Here is a 16,310-nt window from a genome sequence, read left to right as displayed (position 1 = left end):
ATAAATTGTTGTTGCTGTCATATGAAGTACTTGCCCTATTTTTCAAAAGCCATTTTGGCCAGATCAAATTTGTACAGAAAAGGCTATTGACCATAAAGTTTATACTTTCCTGTTTCTAACAATACCAGCTTCTAAAGATGTATATAGGTTCATTTATACCTATTCAGTTGGAGACGTCGGCTATTTGGTCTTTCTTCAGAGATGTTTCTGTGAGGATGAAAGTCCCATCGCTCGCGTTAATGACATGTTGCCATTGATGTGCTGTGTTGATTGCTAATGTCGATTACATGCGTGTGTGAAACGGAACTGCCTCAGAGCAGAATTTAGGCATCCCTGCCAAAAGGAAGTGAATTAAAAGGAGGAGAAGCAGAGCCTTTGCAAGGAGAAAATTGTCCTATCTCTCAGCCAGTGTCAGAATGTGGAAATGTTTACAAAATGCTCATTAAAAGAAAAAAGGATTGCGAGATAGAAACAAAATCTGGTGTGCGAGTTTACACTAGGGAGATAAGAAAGGCTAGGCCCCTGTGGGGGATTTTGTTATCCAATTACTGCAACCTGACTTTTTGGGATGGGGAGAGGAAGAGTGGTAGGGGGAGGGAGAGAGGGGAAGTTTCCAAACTTGTCTCCAGTGACACGAGACATTTACGCTCCGCCAGATAAAACTGCCACTTGGAGTCCAGGAGCGCTAAACCTTCCCGGGTTGGCCTGGGGGCTCGAGCAGAGCCATGGGTGCCCTGGCCCTGCAGCTGTGCGCTGTCTCCTGCCTGGTGGTTCACTGGGTTTCTGGCAGCCCCATCTTGAGCTTGGAGCAGTCGCCTCTGGAAGAAGACATGCCCCTCTTTGATGATGTCTTCTCAGAGCAAGACGGTGTCGACTTTAACACACTGCTACAGAGCATGAAACACGAGTTCCTCAAGACGTTAAATCTGTCTGACATCCCGATGCAGGATTCAGCCAAGATTGACCCACCAGAGTACATGTTGGAACTCTACAACAAATTTGCCACAGATCGGACCTCCATGCCTTCTGCCAACATCATTAGGAGTTTCAAGAATGAAGGTAAGTGGACATTTTCCTGATGAAATGTGGCTTTGAGTTTTCAGAAGCAGTAAGTCAGTTTACAATGCAGGGGAATGATACAGATAAGGGTGAATCCATCTGTATAGGGGTGTGTGTACACAGATACACAAAAACAATGCACATTTGGTCTATACCATTTTTATGGTCATTTTCCAAGTTGTATGAAAAGATACTAAAGTATACCTTTTAATCCAAAGCCATGAAGTGCCTACCATTTTGACATCGTAATTGGGTCTTTAAAAGTTTTCCACCTGGCCAGCAGGTAATAGAAAATGTTACTGCTAGTCTACCAGTATACCTTTGTCTGTCATTTTCCAGATGGGCCTCATCCCATTTGGCTTTTAATTGACTACGAAATTTGTCAACTTCTACTTAGAATGAAAATAGACAAAATACAGAAAGCTGCCATATGTGTGTCCCTCAAACTTTGGGTGAGTTTCCATTTTGTGACTTTATTTCAGAAATGTTCAAACAGGATGGAAACTTAACCTTTTAGAGATTCTTCCTAAAGTTTTGTTTTGCTTGATGTGACGTGTATATCCTTGAAGCGCTGTTTATAATTTCCAGGAAATGTGCATGATGCAGTTAATGATCCAGCTTCCTCTGTGCCTTTATAAAGAGCAATGCACAAGCTTTAATTATCAGTGGGAAAAGTGTGTTTTCTCCATCCCCTCCCCAGATCTTTATTCAGTACTAAATCTAATGACCTAACAAGTTAATTCTTTGTTTAATAATGTGCAAGGGAGCAAAAAAATTTTTTTTGTAATATTTATGGTAAAAGTTGTGGGTCCAAAGAAACTAATTCTTTGTTATTTACCAATTATGCTTTTGTGGTCCTTAACCAGGTGCAGAAGAGGGTTTGGATAGGTGTTGGCCAACTGTTCTTGAAAGCAAAAAGGTGGTGTCAAGACAACAGCTCAGTGGTGGCAATTTGAAATTTGTGCCTCTTGGGGAGGGATGGAAATGTTAGCTATCCTGATTGTGGCGGTTTTTTCACTGGTGTATAAAGTTATCAAAATTCATCTAATTGTACATCTGAAATATGTGTAGTTTACTGTACAGGAATCATGCCACAACAAAGGTGTTAAAAAACGAAACAAAAACGAAACCTCAATAGCTCAGGATTTGGGTTTTTGAGACAGAGTTGACTTAGCTGGTGTGGATAATTAGCTTATTTCTCCCAGCCTCGATTTCCTTATCTGTAAATTGGGAATAAAATACCCAATTTCAAAGAGGTTACCTGTAAGAAAGTTGTCTGATTGCTATGAAGTGTTCAACAAATGAACAAATGTTAGTTATTACTAATGAAGTCTTTAAATTCTAGGCATTGGAGGAATGTTGAGTAGGTATGGCTCAGTCCTGGAGACACTTTTTGCCTTTAAAATTTAGGTGACAGCCCAAATTTCAAATATTTAGTAATGTGTTGGAAAGTTACTTAAGAACTTTTAGCAACATAATGGAAACAGAAAGCTGAAATTACAGATGTCTTTTGGAGGCGAGTCTGAATTGAAAATAAACAACCTCCTTCCGTGGGAAGCCTTCCTAATGTTTCTGAGTGCTGAGCCCTGGGTGGCTGGCTCAGGGTGTGGGTGGGGAAAATGTTTGCATCTCTGGGGAAAAATAGGAGTTTTTCAGTTTTCACTTCTCCTGTGGAGAATTTGGATGGTCCAGGTCAGGAAGTGGGGTTTTCAGAGCTTCTTATTTCTGAAGATCAGCGGAGGCAGGAGCAGACCTCTTTGTGGACAACCTAGCTGGCTGCACCTCCGCCAGTCCGTGGCTGGAAATGCGGGCTCACCCCGTTGGTTGTTAGTGGGCCCTTTCATTGTTTGCTTTTGCTCCGTGCAGCTTCCTAGGAGGCAAAGACCAACCAAACAGAAAAAGCCTCCTCAAATCTAACTAATCAGGGGAAATCAAGTGCCACCTCCAAGGTGGAAAAAGCATGACTTCATTTCCTACCACTGCTTTGACCTCACTTCGTCTTCCTGGGAAAGTCAGTTCTCTGCATTGAGGCTCGATTTTTTTTTTTTTTGGAATAAGATGAACAGAAGAAGTGATATCTGCATTGTAGGGTCATTGGAAGAGCTAAATAAAACAATGTTTGCAAAGCACCTCGAACATGAAATTTGCTCAACAGATACTCGTTCCAATTCCTGAAATGGAACACCTCCATCTATTATTATATTTGTACATACACAGTGAACTTTTTTTATCAGTGTTATTGAGGTCTAACTGACATACAACAAACTGCACAGATTTAAGTGCATAATCTGATAGATTTTGACACACGTGAACATCCATTAAAACCATCACCCCAATCAAGATAGTGAATATATTCATCACCACCAAAAGTTTCCTTGTGCTGTTTTATAAACTCATTCTCCCACCGTAGTGCACTTTCATTGTGCGTTTTTTTCTAATGGATGGACCAACCAGTCTACTCCTTTATTTTTGGTCTTCTCATGTTTCCTGTCCATGGAGAGTCAAGCTTCTTCCATCCCTATAAGGAGGGACAACTACCAAATTACTTGCTGTACAAAGGACATATGTCATGCCCATAAATCAACTTGGTCTAGATGCTCAGAATCTTCAACTAATCAATATTTTTAAAGCACTACCTCTGTTTAAAGCACCGTGGTAGATTGGAGGCATAGAAGGGAGTTTAAGCTGTGGTGCAGGATGACAGTCTAGTTGGGAAGATCCATTCATAAAAGGACAACTGAAAGAGGACAGAAATGGCAAGGCCTTGGGAGAGATGTAGAGACTAAGTACTCAAGTTACCCAGAAGGGAGTAAACCTCCAGGTAGAGTGGTGAGGAAGGGAGGGTCTCCTAGGGAAGGGTCACAGCTAGATAGATCGAGATGAGGGGGTAGGACTTTCCAAGGGTCAGAAGAACATACCCAAGGGTGCTCTATACAGTAAACCAAAGGAGTGCTTGGCAAGTGGGGAAGGTGGCGGTCTACTTTAAATAGGACACTACGTTTAATCTCTGTTTAAAAGATTTGCTTAACCTTTCCACAAATATTAATTGACCAATTGCAATGTTCCCACACTGTAAGGGGTGAATGGGGGCTATGACACGATCAAGAGGTTAAGACTTGGTTTATAGCTAGTTTTGAGAGCCACGCTAGAGAGCTTAAATTCATGCCATTGACCTGTGTTTCTCACTGGCAGTGTGTGAGATGATTTTAGGTGGTGCTCAGAGGAAACTATGAATCATGTGACATCACTATATATTTTTGTTAATGTGGATTGAAGAAAAAGTCACATAACTAGCACCTCAAACTCCTTGTTTCATGGACACTGTTGCTTAGGACAATCCTAAAAGAGGTCGTAAGTATTAAAATAATCGGGTCAAGTTCAAGGAAAATATTAAAGAGTACAGTTTGGAACATAGACCCCATGATATCATGAATTGGGTATACAGCGGAGAAAACGTTGCTAAAGATGTTGCAGAGCGCCTCAACTGGTGGTCCCTAGCATATCTCTGGTGTCGTGGAACCCTCTGATTGATGACAAATGCCTTCAGGGATTCCTTGTTGACACGTGTTACCTGGGGCAAGTGTACAGGAACTTTGCATGCCTAAAAATTCTTAAACGGGGAGCCAACACAATAATATTTGGAAGTGTGCTTCTAAGACAAAGGACCTTTAAATTTGTATGTCATAAACATTCTGAGTGATTCCTATACACCATACTTCCATATACATGCTCAGGGTACATGACTCAGGCACCCGATCTAGCCACAAAATTCATTTTCCCCATTTCCCCTTATGGAGGACCACTCACCCCCAAATTCAACTGCTGCGAGCCCCTTAGTTCCATGGCTATCTTGTTGACCTTGTCGGGCTTTGGTGTCTAGAGCAGGGGTCAGCAAGCTTTTTCTGTAAAAGGCCAGAGAGAGAGAGAAAGTATTTTAGGTTTTGTGGTCCGTATGATCCCCGTTGAGACTATCAAACCCCACCATTGTAGTAACCACAGACACAATGCAGTTACACTTCATTTCCCAAAATGGGTGGCAGGCCTGATATGGCCCATGGGCTATAGTTTGCTAACCTGTGGTCCAGATGCCTGTTTTCCAGGAAGTCCCCAACTGTGTGAGGATCTCCATCCATTACAAATGCTAATATGAAAAGCCATGAAATCCTCATCCCTGAAAAGCTTCAAGAAAAGAATCACCATCACATGCTTCATTTGATAGCTCCTTATTGGTTAGGAAGATTGGGGGCTTGCCTGCACAATCTCCAAGGTCCGTCCCAGCTTTCCAATTCTGTGGCCGATAAGTTACGCAAGCAAGGCTGGGTGTGTTTCCTCTCACTCGTTAGGCGGCCATTTTCCATCTTAGTCTTGGCAGCTTAACTCCGTCTGGTGTTCCACCATTGACCTTCAGTATTTTCTGTTAGAGAGTGCTAGCCCTGTGTTTGTTTTCATTGATCTAACCTCATTCCCTCTGTATCAAGCCTCCTGTATGAACAGAACTTTTTATTGCATAAATATGCATCTGTTTTTCTCTGCCACATCTTGCAAATCTGATTTCTGTCTTTTATTATTATTTTTTCCAGATCTGTTTTCCCAACCAGCTAGTTTTAATGGGCTCCGAAAATACCCTCTCTTCTTCAATGTGTCCATCCCGCACCATGAAGAGGTCATCATGGCCGAACTCAGGTTGTACACCCTGGTGCAAAGAGATCGCATGATATATGATGGAGTGGACCGGAAAATTACCATTTTTGAAGTACTAGAGAGCAAACGGGAAAATGAGGGTGAACGAAGCATGCTGGTCTTGGTGTCAGGGGAGATCTATGGAACCAACAGTGAGTGGGAGACTTTTGACGTCACCGATGCCATCAGACGCTGGCAAAAGTCAGGCTCATCCCTCCACCAGCTGGAGGTCCACATCGAGAGCAGGCATGATGAAATGGAGGATGCCGGCAGGGGACAACTGGAAATAGACACCAGTGCCCGGAATAAGCACGTCCCTTTGCTTGTCGTGTTTTCCGACGATCAGAGCAGCGAGAAGGAGCGGAAGGAGGAACTGAGTGAAATGATCGCCCACGAGCAACTCCCGGAGCTGGACCACCTGGGCCTGGATGGCTATTCCAGTGGACCCGGGGAAGAGGCTCTGCTGCAGATGAGGTCCAACATCATCTACGACTCCACTGCCCGCATCAGGAGGAACGCTAAGGGAAACTACTGCAAGAGGACCCCGCTCTACATCGACTTCAAGGAGATTGGCTGGGACTCTTGGATCATCGCCCCGCCTGGATACGAAGCCTACGAATGCCGTGGTGTTTGCAACTACCCCCTGGCAGAACATCTCACCCCCACAAAGCACGCGATTATCCAGGCCTTGGTCCACCTCAAGAATTCCCAGAAGGCTTCCAAAGCCTGCTGTGTGCCCACCAAGCTGGAGCCCATCTCCATCCTCTATCTAGACAAAGGCGTCGTCACTTACAAGTTTAAGTATGAAGGCATGGCCGTCTCTGAGTGTGGCTGTAGATAGAAGAGGAATCCTGTGGCTTATTTAATAACTGTAAATGTGTATATTTTGTGTTCCTATTTAATGAGATTATTTAATAAGGGTGTACAGATCATAGGGGCTTGCTGCCTTAGGGAATTTTGACAGATCGGTTTGTTGCAAGAAATCACATAATTCACAGTCTAGTCCCTTCCAGTCTGTTTTTCTTTGGACTTGCCATCTCCTGGCAACACCATCTCTAACAGCGAGCGGCAAGCCCACACTCCTTGTTCTCTATGTCAGTTTGAAAGCAACACCCCTAAGCAGAAATACAATGTCAAGAGGCAGATAATGTGTATGTATATGTGTACAGAGATAAACTTATAAAACCCTTTCGTTTCCAGAGAGGCAGATTCTACTCACACACATGCATGACTGAATCAAATGTGCATGTGTTAAAAGCCAGTGGTATGTTCTCGGTCCGCTCTTCTCTGAGTAGGAGTTCCGTCAAGGTAACTGGTGCCAGGAAGTTCACCATTCCAGGAAGCCCTCCATTTCCTAAATACTATTGGAAACATAGGTGTCACTTTTGTAGGTTGGGTTTTGCCATCACTCACGGCAGCAGGGCCTGGGGAAAGCAGGCTGCATGTTCGAGGGGAGGGGTTATTTGATACAGAAACCAAATGGCTTCAAGAGGCCGTGACCTTAAGGGACAACAGCAAAAGGATGAACCCACAGGGGACCCATGTGCTGTGGAGGGCCGTGCCTGGTCAAGGAAGGAAAAGAGAAGGGACTTCAGGGTGACATCTGTTTCTGAAGCGATAGGAAAGCAAGGCCACGTGTGTTGGCCTTTATGGCTGCCGAGGGTACAAGCAGTGGGAGGGGGCTCGTAGGGACAGAGGGGCAAAGGGTAGAGATGCTATCCTAGGATATGTTTTGCAAAATAATAAGCAGTTCTAGGTGGAGAGTTAAATATCTTGGACAAAATAAAGTTATCAAAGACCAAGAAGAGGAAAATCAGAAGGGACCTGTTTGTTGGACAATTCATTTCTTATATTTTTCTTCAATTCCTCATATGTCTCCCTTGCCTCTGAACCTCTGCTCCTGTTTATTTCCACCTTTTCCCTCCTTCTCTCTTTTTTGCCGCAGGGCCTTATGCCCTTCTCCCATTCCTGTGTCCCCTGCCTTCCCTGGCCTTCGTGGCCCCTGCTGTGAGCCGGAAGGGGACAACTGACAGCATTTTCTCTTAGGATCAAAGGAGCTAGTGCTCTAATTTCTGGATTTCCCCCTAATATTTTATTTAGCTTATTTGCTAATATCCTTTAGAAAGTGTTTCGTTCCTGAAGAATACTTAAATGTAAGAGAAAGAAAGCCGGCGCCAAAATGAATCTACTCAAATGAATTAATAAATAGACACACAAGCAAATGACCGGAAAGCTAAGCCTGAATTTTGAAATCAGGTTGGCGCCGTGGTAGAAATCCTGTAGCCTTCCCGTCCTTCCCACTCTGCAGTCCTTCCAGTTGGGAAGTGGCCAGGACTAAGGGACTGGGATGTGTTCCTGATGGGAGTGGTCCAGGGCGCCTGCCCGGCAGTTGGCCCATTGGAAGGACTCTGGCTCCGGTCGGTCTCGGTAGCCCCCACGCAGGATCACAGGCGTGGTGGGGGGAGCACCAGAGCAGAGCAGTTCTCAGACTGTCCTGACAGACGACATGAATGGTCCAAGCCAGAACCAGGAATGTGGTTTCCCGTACATTGTGTCCTCCTTATTCCCATTGAAAGTTTCTTTAAGAAGCCTTGCACTTTTTTTCCCCCTCTGGGAAACCATCAGCTTTCCTTTCACAAAGCTCTTGGGGTCACGCACTCATAATGCACTAAAAAACAGAGGCAAGGAAAACTATTTTGAAGGACATTTTGCCCAATTTGGACCACAGCCCTAGACATCCATTGTCTGCTGGTGTCCAGAGGGCGAGTCTTGGAGAATTCATTGCCCCTAGAAGAGTGGTATTTTGGCCATCAGTGGGTATCGAGTGATTGACAATTCGAGCTAGCCATGCAACTCAGAATCATTCAGCTATGGAATAACCACCATAGAAAAGGATGTGCTTGTGTGTACGTGTGTGAATGTAACTGGCTTTATATAGCACTCTCAGCAGGATGGGGTGCAGCCTTCACATCCGTGGTGCATACTGTTCACTCATGTGCACTACGGTACCTCTTATCCTTTCTATAGGACACTGTGACAGACACACAGTAAAACCTTGGTTGAAGGGAATTGTTCTAGTTAGATAAAGATCAAGCAAAAATTTCTTTGTATGTAAAATACATAAAACAGTGGTACGCTGGTAAAGGTTTTGTAACCAGCAATGGAGGCGGGGAGGGGGTGGGAGGGCAGGGAATAGCTCTGATTTGTGGATTTCAATGGTGTAAATACTTCCTCCATAGCCCATTTCCAGTTACCGATATGATGTCAACTGGCTTGTGAAATTCCTGAAAACTTAACAGTGGGCTCTGTGGGACCATGCGTGCCGGCTCTTGCGTTCCGCTGCCGTTCGTTCAGATGCTGATAGAACACTGGACAGTGTGATGCACCAGGCCCTGCCTTCCTCATGCCCTCTGCCGGCTCTGCCAGGCTCCTGGAGAAGCCGTGTGGTGAGCGCTTAGAATCACTCTTCTGTTAAAGAGATGTGACAATCTAGGCTGTTGGCGATCAGGCTGCATATTCCAGATGCTTCTCCTTTTACTGCAGGGCAGATGTAAACACGCTCCTCTACGATTTCCTTCAGCCCTATGGAAAGAGAGTGCAGAAAGCCGCATACTGGTTATTCCAATGTGGCTTGTTGCATTTTTTTTTCTTTCTTCCCATCAAAAAATGAAAACACACAAACCGTTAAGTAAAAGAGTTCTGGCAGCTCCCCCCAGGCCTCCTGAAGCCTGCTTACAAGTCCTCTGCATCCTGCATCAATAGAAGGCAGGAAGGCATCAGATCCTTAAGAAGGTAGAACTCCCTAATGTCTTTTCTGGCCATAGACCTTTGCTGTTATCCCACGCCAGTCTTTTCCCCACTTTTATGGCAGATTTATCATCCCTGAAGTTGATAAACCTCAATGACTCTCGAGGAGAAAGATAGCAGAGGGACTTCGGCAGCCAACAACCAAAAGATTCATGGAAAACTTTCTAGGCTTCCTACTATTTATTGATGGATATATTTATTTTTGTAATATAGTGTAGATTACCAAATATTTTATTTTTATGTTTGTGATTCCCTCTTGGAGCACATAGTTTTCTGTGCTTTTCAAATAGTGCCTCCTCCTGAGCTTGGCTCCTTTACAATGGATGGCCTGTGTTTTCATCTCTCTCTTTTTGGCAGCAAAATTGCCTGTTATTCGGAGGAGCCTTGCTAAAAGCTTGCCATAACTTTGTATATTTGTATCTGGTAGGCATGCTGTGAGCCCCTTGACATATTTTCTGATTTGTAAATAGGACAGTTTTAACCGAAGTGTAGGTGTTGCAGAAAATATTTAACCAATACATTGCCATGTTGTTCTAATGAGCGGACACTGCCATTTTGCTGCAAGAGGAAAATTTCAGGCTGTAAGGGACTCCGATTGCTGCTCAGTGAATGGAGACGGTATTTAATTAGGGCCTCCCATCCCCCAAATGGGGTGTTTCCCCTCTGTATCCATCGCCTTCACCGACCCACCAATTCAGAGATCCGATTGGACAAATTCATTTGTAATTGGACCAGTTACTCTATAAATGTAAAAATATTAATTTAGTGATGTCGCAAAAGAATCAGGCTCATGGTGCCTAATTCTCTCCCTGTGTATGGTTTTTTTTGCCTGTGAAATCAATGGCAAATACTTTTCTCAGAACTGTTAGTAAATATTTTGAGATTCTGTGGAATCTGTATTCTTTAAGTAAAAGATATTTTCACAGAAAGGAATTTTGCATATGACATCTTACTGGACTCATCAACAGACCACAGAGTCCAACAGTGTCTTAGTAAAACCATTTGCAATTTGTCTGTAACACTGAGGGGACGTTGCCCCTTTGAAAGACTGTGAATCTTTCCACAGAGTCACCACGGGTCCTATGTAGCCCTTTTCAGTTCTGCTAAGAGAGCAATGCTTCTGTGACCCTGTGCATTTTCTTGAACTCCAGCAAGACATTTGATGTCACACATTAGATAGGAAGAGAATAGATAACATTGTATAATAGCAGTGTAAAAGGTGGTTTCTAGGTGTGGACGTGTATTTGTAAGTTAATAGCCCCATCAAGGAGTGACCGTTTGTCGTGATCAGCGTGTTATTTCTATCACACACGAGCACTTGTTTTGTGAGTGTCTGTCCTGATTGCAGCGAAGACGTGGACGCACTGTGCTCGTGGCCACCTAACGAGCCTCCACAAATACAGGAAGTCAGCTAATTCCACAGTTACACTGAATCAGATCAAGTGTGTCCGTGTTCTCCTGTAACACCTGTTCATTACCTATGTCCAAATTTACATAGTAATTGTTAGACGGAAATGAAGATGGACATGAATATTTCGCACTGTGTTCAGAAGCAACCTGTGTACATGCAGACTCATCCTGTTCAATAAAATGGGAAAATTATTTTGACAACAATTCTGTGCTGCTTATTTTTCCTTGAGGTAAAATCTTTTCTGCATTCCCTGCCTCCCTTCCCCCCGACCCCATTTCTGTTTCATAGTATATCCAGATGGAATAAAACTTTCTGCTCTCTTAAAAGAGCGTGGCCTCTAAGTGGTCTCAGCAGAGAGTGACTCTATGGTTCTTCCATTTCCCACAGCTTTCTGTAAATCCCAGGAATGCCAGAGACACACCCAGAAAATGGAAATTGGCTCCTTTTTGTCAATAATTGAGAAATATTTCCTCTTTGAATTTGGAACCAGGCAGCTTTTTAAAAAATTACTTTGGGTAGACTGTTCAGGCTAAATTTCACTGAAATTTGATTATTGAGCCTATAGAGATGTTCAGGCTTGGGAAGAGACAGGCTTTGAAGAGAATTTTAAAGTTATCTGAGGGCCATTCAATCCCGCAGCCCACCAAAGCACCTTTTATCTTTTCTGCAACTATTACTGGTGAGAAGTGAACATACTACCTTCTTAAGAGCACCTGGTGTATTTTTAGAGGTGCTGCCTTGATTGAACTCATTTCCTTGAATAGCTTTAAGTCGCTAACCCATTTGCACAAAACTCACTGCAGGAGAGATGAACATAAGCTCAAAGTTGTTCCTTAGATGGAACTGAAGTCTCTCCTGTGTACTTCGTAACTTCCCAGTTCCCAGCTCTTGCAAATATCTAATCCATTTTCATGTCAATCCCTCCAAATTGCAAATAACTCTCCTGTCTTTCTGAATCCACGGTTCCCCCTTTCCCTGCAATAGGATGTGTTTGAACACGTGGCCCCGAAACAGTGGACTCCCTCAGCCGGATGGAAACACGAGGAAAGCCTGCACTTGGGCGGGACCTGGGCCTGAGGGGCTAATAGACCTGGTGGCCAAACAGAGGCTGCCGCCTGTCCTGGAAGGAAGTGCATTCTTATGTCACAACGTGGGATATGAAGGACAGAGAGGAAGTTGCGGGGTGGGGGTGGGGCTGAAATTCCTTTCGTCAGACTGTCATCCTGCACCTCTTTGGGAGGGAATCCTCCCACGTGCAGACTATATCTGGCAAGTGCCTCCGCAGAGAGCACGGCCTTTGTCCCTCAGTGTCAGAACAGGGAAGAGCGAGACAAGGAGTTTGAGTCATGGAGGAAAGAGAGCTGAGAAACAAGATGGGGCTCTGGTCAGGGCTGGAATGAAAAAGCTTGAAAAGCCCTTCTTATGACTTGATTTTGAATTCTTTAGCAGCGCAGTCCTTCTCTTCTGTGAATAATTCCATCTGACCTGAGCTGGGCAGCAGGAGACCAGCCACCAGGGTTGTAGGAGTTTCTCATCTACTGATACAGCCCGAGGTCGTGTTGGGCAGATGGGGCAGCAAGTGATTTGGGGGGTGGTTTGTTTACCAAGCAAGAGAAAAAAATTATTTCCAAAGCTTAGATTATACACTGACTAATACTCACAGGTTTGGCTAGTGCTCCCATTGCAAATGGATCTTTGTGGTGTTGGGGGAAAACCATGCCACGAGACCGTCCGCGTGTGACTCCAGTCACGTGGGTGAGAGCCCACTTTCGTGCAGAAGTGACTATTTGTAAATAAGGGGCCTATTTGGAGAAGGTGAGAGCTTGTTAACTTGGGTGGTTATAAATGGATTATGAGATTATCTCCAACTCACTCTCCCGAACTGTCAGTTTACAAGAACCAGTTCCGGCCCTCTCTTAACCTTCCTCGGACCATTCACACAGACCCAGAGTAGCTCCTGGCGTCCCGAGAAGCAAGCCCAGAAACACGCAGACACCCCAATCCATTTTTATTCTTAAATGTGATTCTGAGAACCTTAGAAAAAAATTCAGGTCACTTAGTTCAAATTAAGATTCTTTGGTGGGACTCCAGGAGAAAATTTTCACTCACAGGACACAAGGTCAGCCTTCTGGTACAGCATGGAAATGGTGTTAGAAAACACAGTTCTAACCCCTCATTAGTATTTTTGCCTAAAATGCGTAACATCACTTGACCGATTATGAGGGACTATCAGATGAACACATTTGAAGGACATTCTACAAAATAACCAGGCTGTACTCCCTAAAATCCTCAATGAAAGGCAAAGAGAAACTGAGGAACTGTTAGAGGTTAAAAGAGGCTAAAAAGACAGGACAGCTAAATGCAACGTGTGACCCTGGATTGGACCCCAGATGTCCCTCCCGCCCAAAATGGGCAAAAGGACATCATATTTTTGTTATGTTCACTCCTGCCCAGCATGACTGCTCAGCTCAACTCCTTCAATTGTACACCCTCAAATGACAGTCATTTTAGAACATCTTCTGCGTGATTATGGCTCTTTTTCTGAAGCTGTGGGAAATTGTGAGCAATCAGGCTTCTGCCCGATGTAATCTCTAAAAATCAAGCAGGCAGCATTCAAAACATGACCTTGGCCTGGGAGGTGAACTCAACAGAAGGAACAGAGCCGAGGGGAAACTGTTCCTCAGCGTGGCAACGTGATGTCAGTGCGTGAGCTGGAGCCAAACTTTTCCTGAAATAACCAAGCTCAACGCACCATTCCCTGAAAAGAAGCACGCTTTTTAGGCAGTAAACCATCTGCTTCAAGTGTTTAGAAAACGGATCTCCAATCACGGGTAATTTAAACTTCCTTATACCCCAGTTCAATGTTTGATAAGGGAAGAGTGCTAACAGGATGGGAACTGAGTTACTATATTAAGAAACCCAGCCAGAACGAAAACCAGCCCCCTGCAGTTATTTTGTTTATGCTCCAGATCCATCTGTTTTAATTAACATGATATTTAACACGGGACCAGCTCCTGTTACATCTTTTGCTGCAACTGTCACATGTTTTGTTCTTTGAGGTTTTTTTTTTTAAATTTTGAGATTTTGTTGTTGTTTTTGCCTTTCTTTCTTTCTTTTTTTTTTTTTTTCAAATTCCTACAAAAGCACAACACAGTGAAGTCACATCATCACATCCTAGCTCCCCAAAACCAGGCCCTCTTGCTTGGTATCGTTTGGGGTCAGGTGTCAGCTGTCAGGTTGCTAGATGAGATAAAGGATGTCCAGTGAAATCTGAATCTAAGATAAACAATGAAAAATTTGTTTAGTATGCCTCAAATATTGCATAGCACATCCTTATCCTTAAAAAGTGTATTTGTTGTTTATCTGAAATTCAAATTTAATTGAGCATCTTGTATTTTATTTGCTAAGTTTGGCAGCCTTCATGGGCTACTGCTCAGAAGTTCACATGAGTGGAAGGAGCCAGGGGAAATGAAATCCTACTCCCACTGACTCCCAGAAGGACTACTCAGAGGGTCACAGGTCAAGTCTACTAGGGTTCATTGTTGAAGAACAGCTTTAAGATTTCAGGTTGGAATCCACTTAACCGTGATACTGCCTAACACTAAAAACAGTAGCAATCCTGAAAACACCCTCCTCATTTCCCTGGAAATCTTACCTACAGATTTTCTATGTTTCATGATGGCTTTGCCTCTTTTGGATTTTGTTATATTCATAAGAGTGAAATTGCTAGAGAAAAAGGCAGTGCACATTTAGACCATCTGAATCTGAGAGATACTGCCGAGTTACTCCCCAAAACAGTCAGTCCACATCATACCGCATCAGCTGTGCACAAGAGGTCTGTTCCCATTGAGTTTCCAATATCCAATACTATTGCTTTCCTTAGCATATGTGGCTTTGATCAAAATGTGCCCCCCTCAAAGTACATGTTAAAGCCCTAACCCCCAGTACCGCAGCATGGGACCTTATTTTAAAACTGGGTCTTCAAAGAGGTAATCAGGTTAAAATAAGGTCATTAGGATGGTCCCTAACCCAGAATGACTGATGTCCTTATAGAAAGGGCAAATCTGGACACAGACACAGAGCTGCACACAGGGAGCAGACCATGTAAAGATGAAGCAGAGTTCAGGGGGATGCATCGCCAAGATCAGGAAGGTCAAAAATTGTCAGTAGAGCACCAGAAGCTAGGGAGGCGCATAGAATGGATACTCCGTCACAGCCCTCAGATGGAACCAACTTTGCAGGCACCGTCATCTTAGACTTAGCTTCCAGCATTGCGAGGCTACACGTTTGTGTTGTTTAAGCCACTCAGTGTTTGTACTTTGTTACAGCAGCCCTGAGAAACTAGTACAGATGCCAAGTAAAATCAATTTAATTAAATACATTGAAATTTATTTCTTTTACGATTGGTAAGTATGATTTGAATATATTTGAATATATTTACATATTTCTTGATTAATCCTCTTTATTCCCTCAATAGACTTAGCCTACCTTTTACCCATTGTTCATATTCTTCTAATTGATTTGTTTGAATCTGTGTATGATGTGAAATGAATCCTTTGTTTTATGCTGCCGATAGGTTCCCCAGTTTGTTGTTTGTCTCTGACTTTTCAAAAATATTGTATTTTGCTGTTCAAAACTCCTGCATTTTTATTCAGTCAAATCTGTTAGTCTTTTCCTTTGGAGTTCTTGGCTTTGTGGGTCATGCTTAGAAATGGTTTCTTCGTCTCAAAATTATTAAAATGTTTTGTTGGCAGAGTAATGTTTGGCCTGGGTTAAGGAAACAGTCAAGGGAAGGAGAAGAGGTAGAGAGACTAGGAAAGTCTTTTCCTGACTAGGACTATCGTAAGCCAATTTCACACTGAGCCTGGAACAGATTTAAAGCTTCATTTTCTCCTGTGAGTTCTTTAAAAAACTCCAATTGTGCAATTGCCTTTGAATCTACAGTTCCTAAGGGCTGGTTACTGGCTCCTACAACACCCAGGGAACCAGGAGCACACCCTGGGTTCTTTGTGCTAGTGTCTCACCATGTCTTTAGGCAACCTTATTGGATGGGGTTGTGATGCTGTATCACTGTATAATGAACCCTACCCAAATGATGCTTTGAACAATAACAGTCATTTATTTCGCTCATGAATCTGAAGGATTGATTGGGCCCAAGGAGTAGATTCTTCCTTGACATCCTAGGCAGTCAGATGGTGGCTGGGGCTTCATCGTCTCAAAGGCTTCCTCCCTTACACGTGTGACACCTGGCCTGGGACCCCTTAGGTCTCTCTCTGTTCTCTCCATGTGGTCTCTCCACGTGGCTACCTCAAGGTAACCAGACTCCTTATAAGCTGGCAGAAGGTTTCCAGGG

General features: G+C 43.6%; 1 protein-coding gene across 1 annotated transcript; it reads left to right on the top strand.

Annotated features, from left to right (window-relative positions):
• The first annotated feature begins 662 nt into the window (after window positions 1-662).
• BMP10 (bone morphogenetic protein 10) lies at window positions 663-8,899 on the top strand. The gene is made up of 2 exons (XM_010963756.3): window positions 663-1,059; window positions 5,640-8,899. The coding sequence occupies exons 1-2, from the start codon at window positions 726-728 to the stop codon at window positions 6,578-6,580; spliced, it is 1,275 nt and encodes a 424-aa protein (XP_010962058.2). The 5' UTR covers window positions 663-725; the 3' UTR covers window positions 6,581-8,899.
• The last annotated feature ends 7,411 nt before the right edge of the window (window positions 8,900-16,310 follow it).

This window comes from Camelus bactrianus, chromosome 15 (genome assembly GCF_048773025.1).
Source record: "Camelus bactrianus isolate YW-2024 breed Bactrian camel chromosome 15, ASM4877302v1, whole genome shotgun sequence".
Taxonomy (NCBI): domain Eukaryota; kingdom Metazoa; phylum Chordata; class Mammalia; order Artiodactyla; family Camelidae; genus Camelus; species Camelus bactrianus.
The sequence above is the reverse complement of the archived record's forward strand: the minus strand, read 5'-3'. Positions and strand labels throughout refer to the sequence as shown.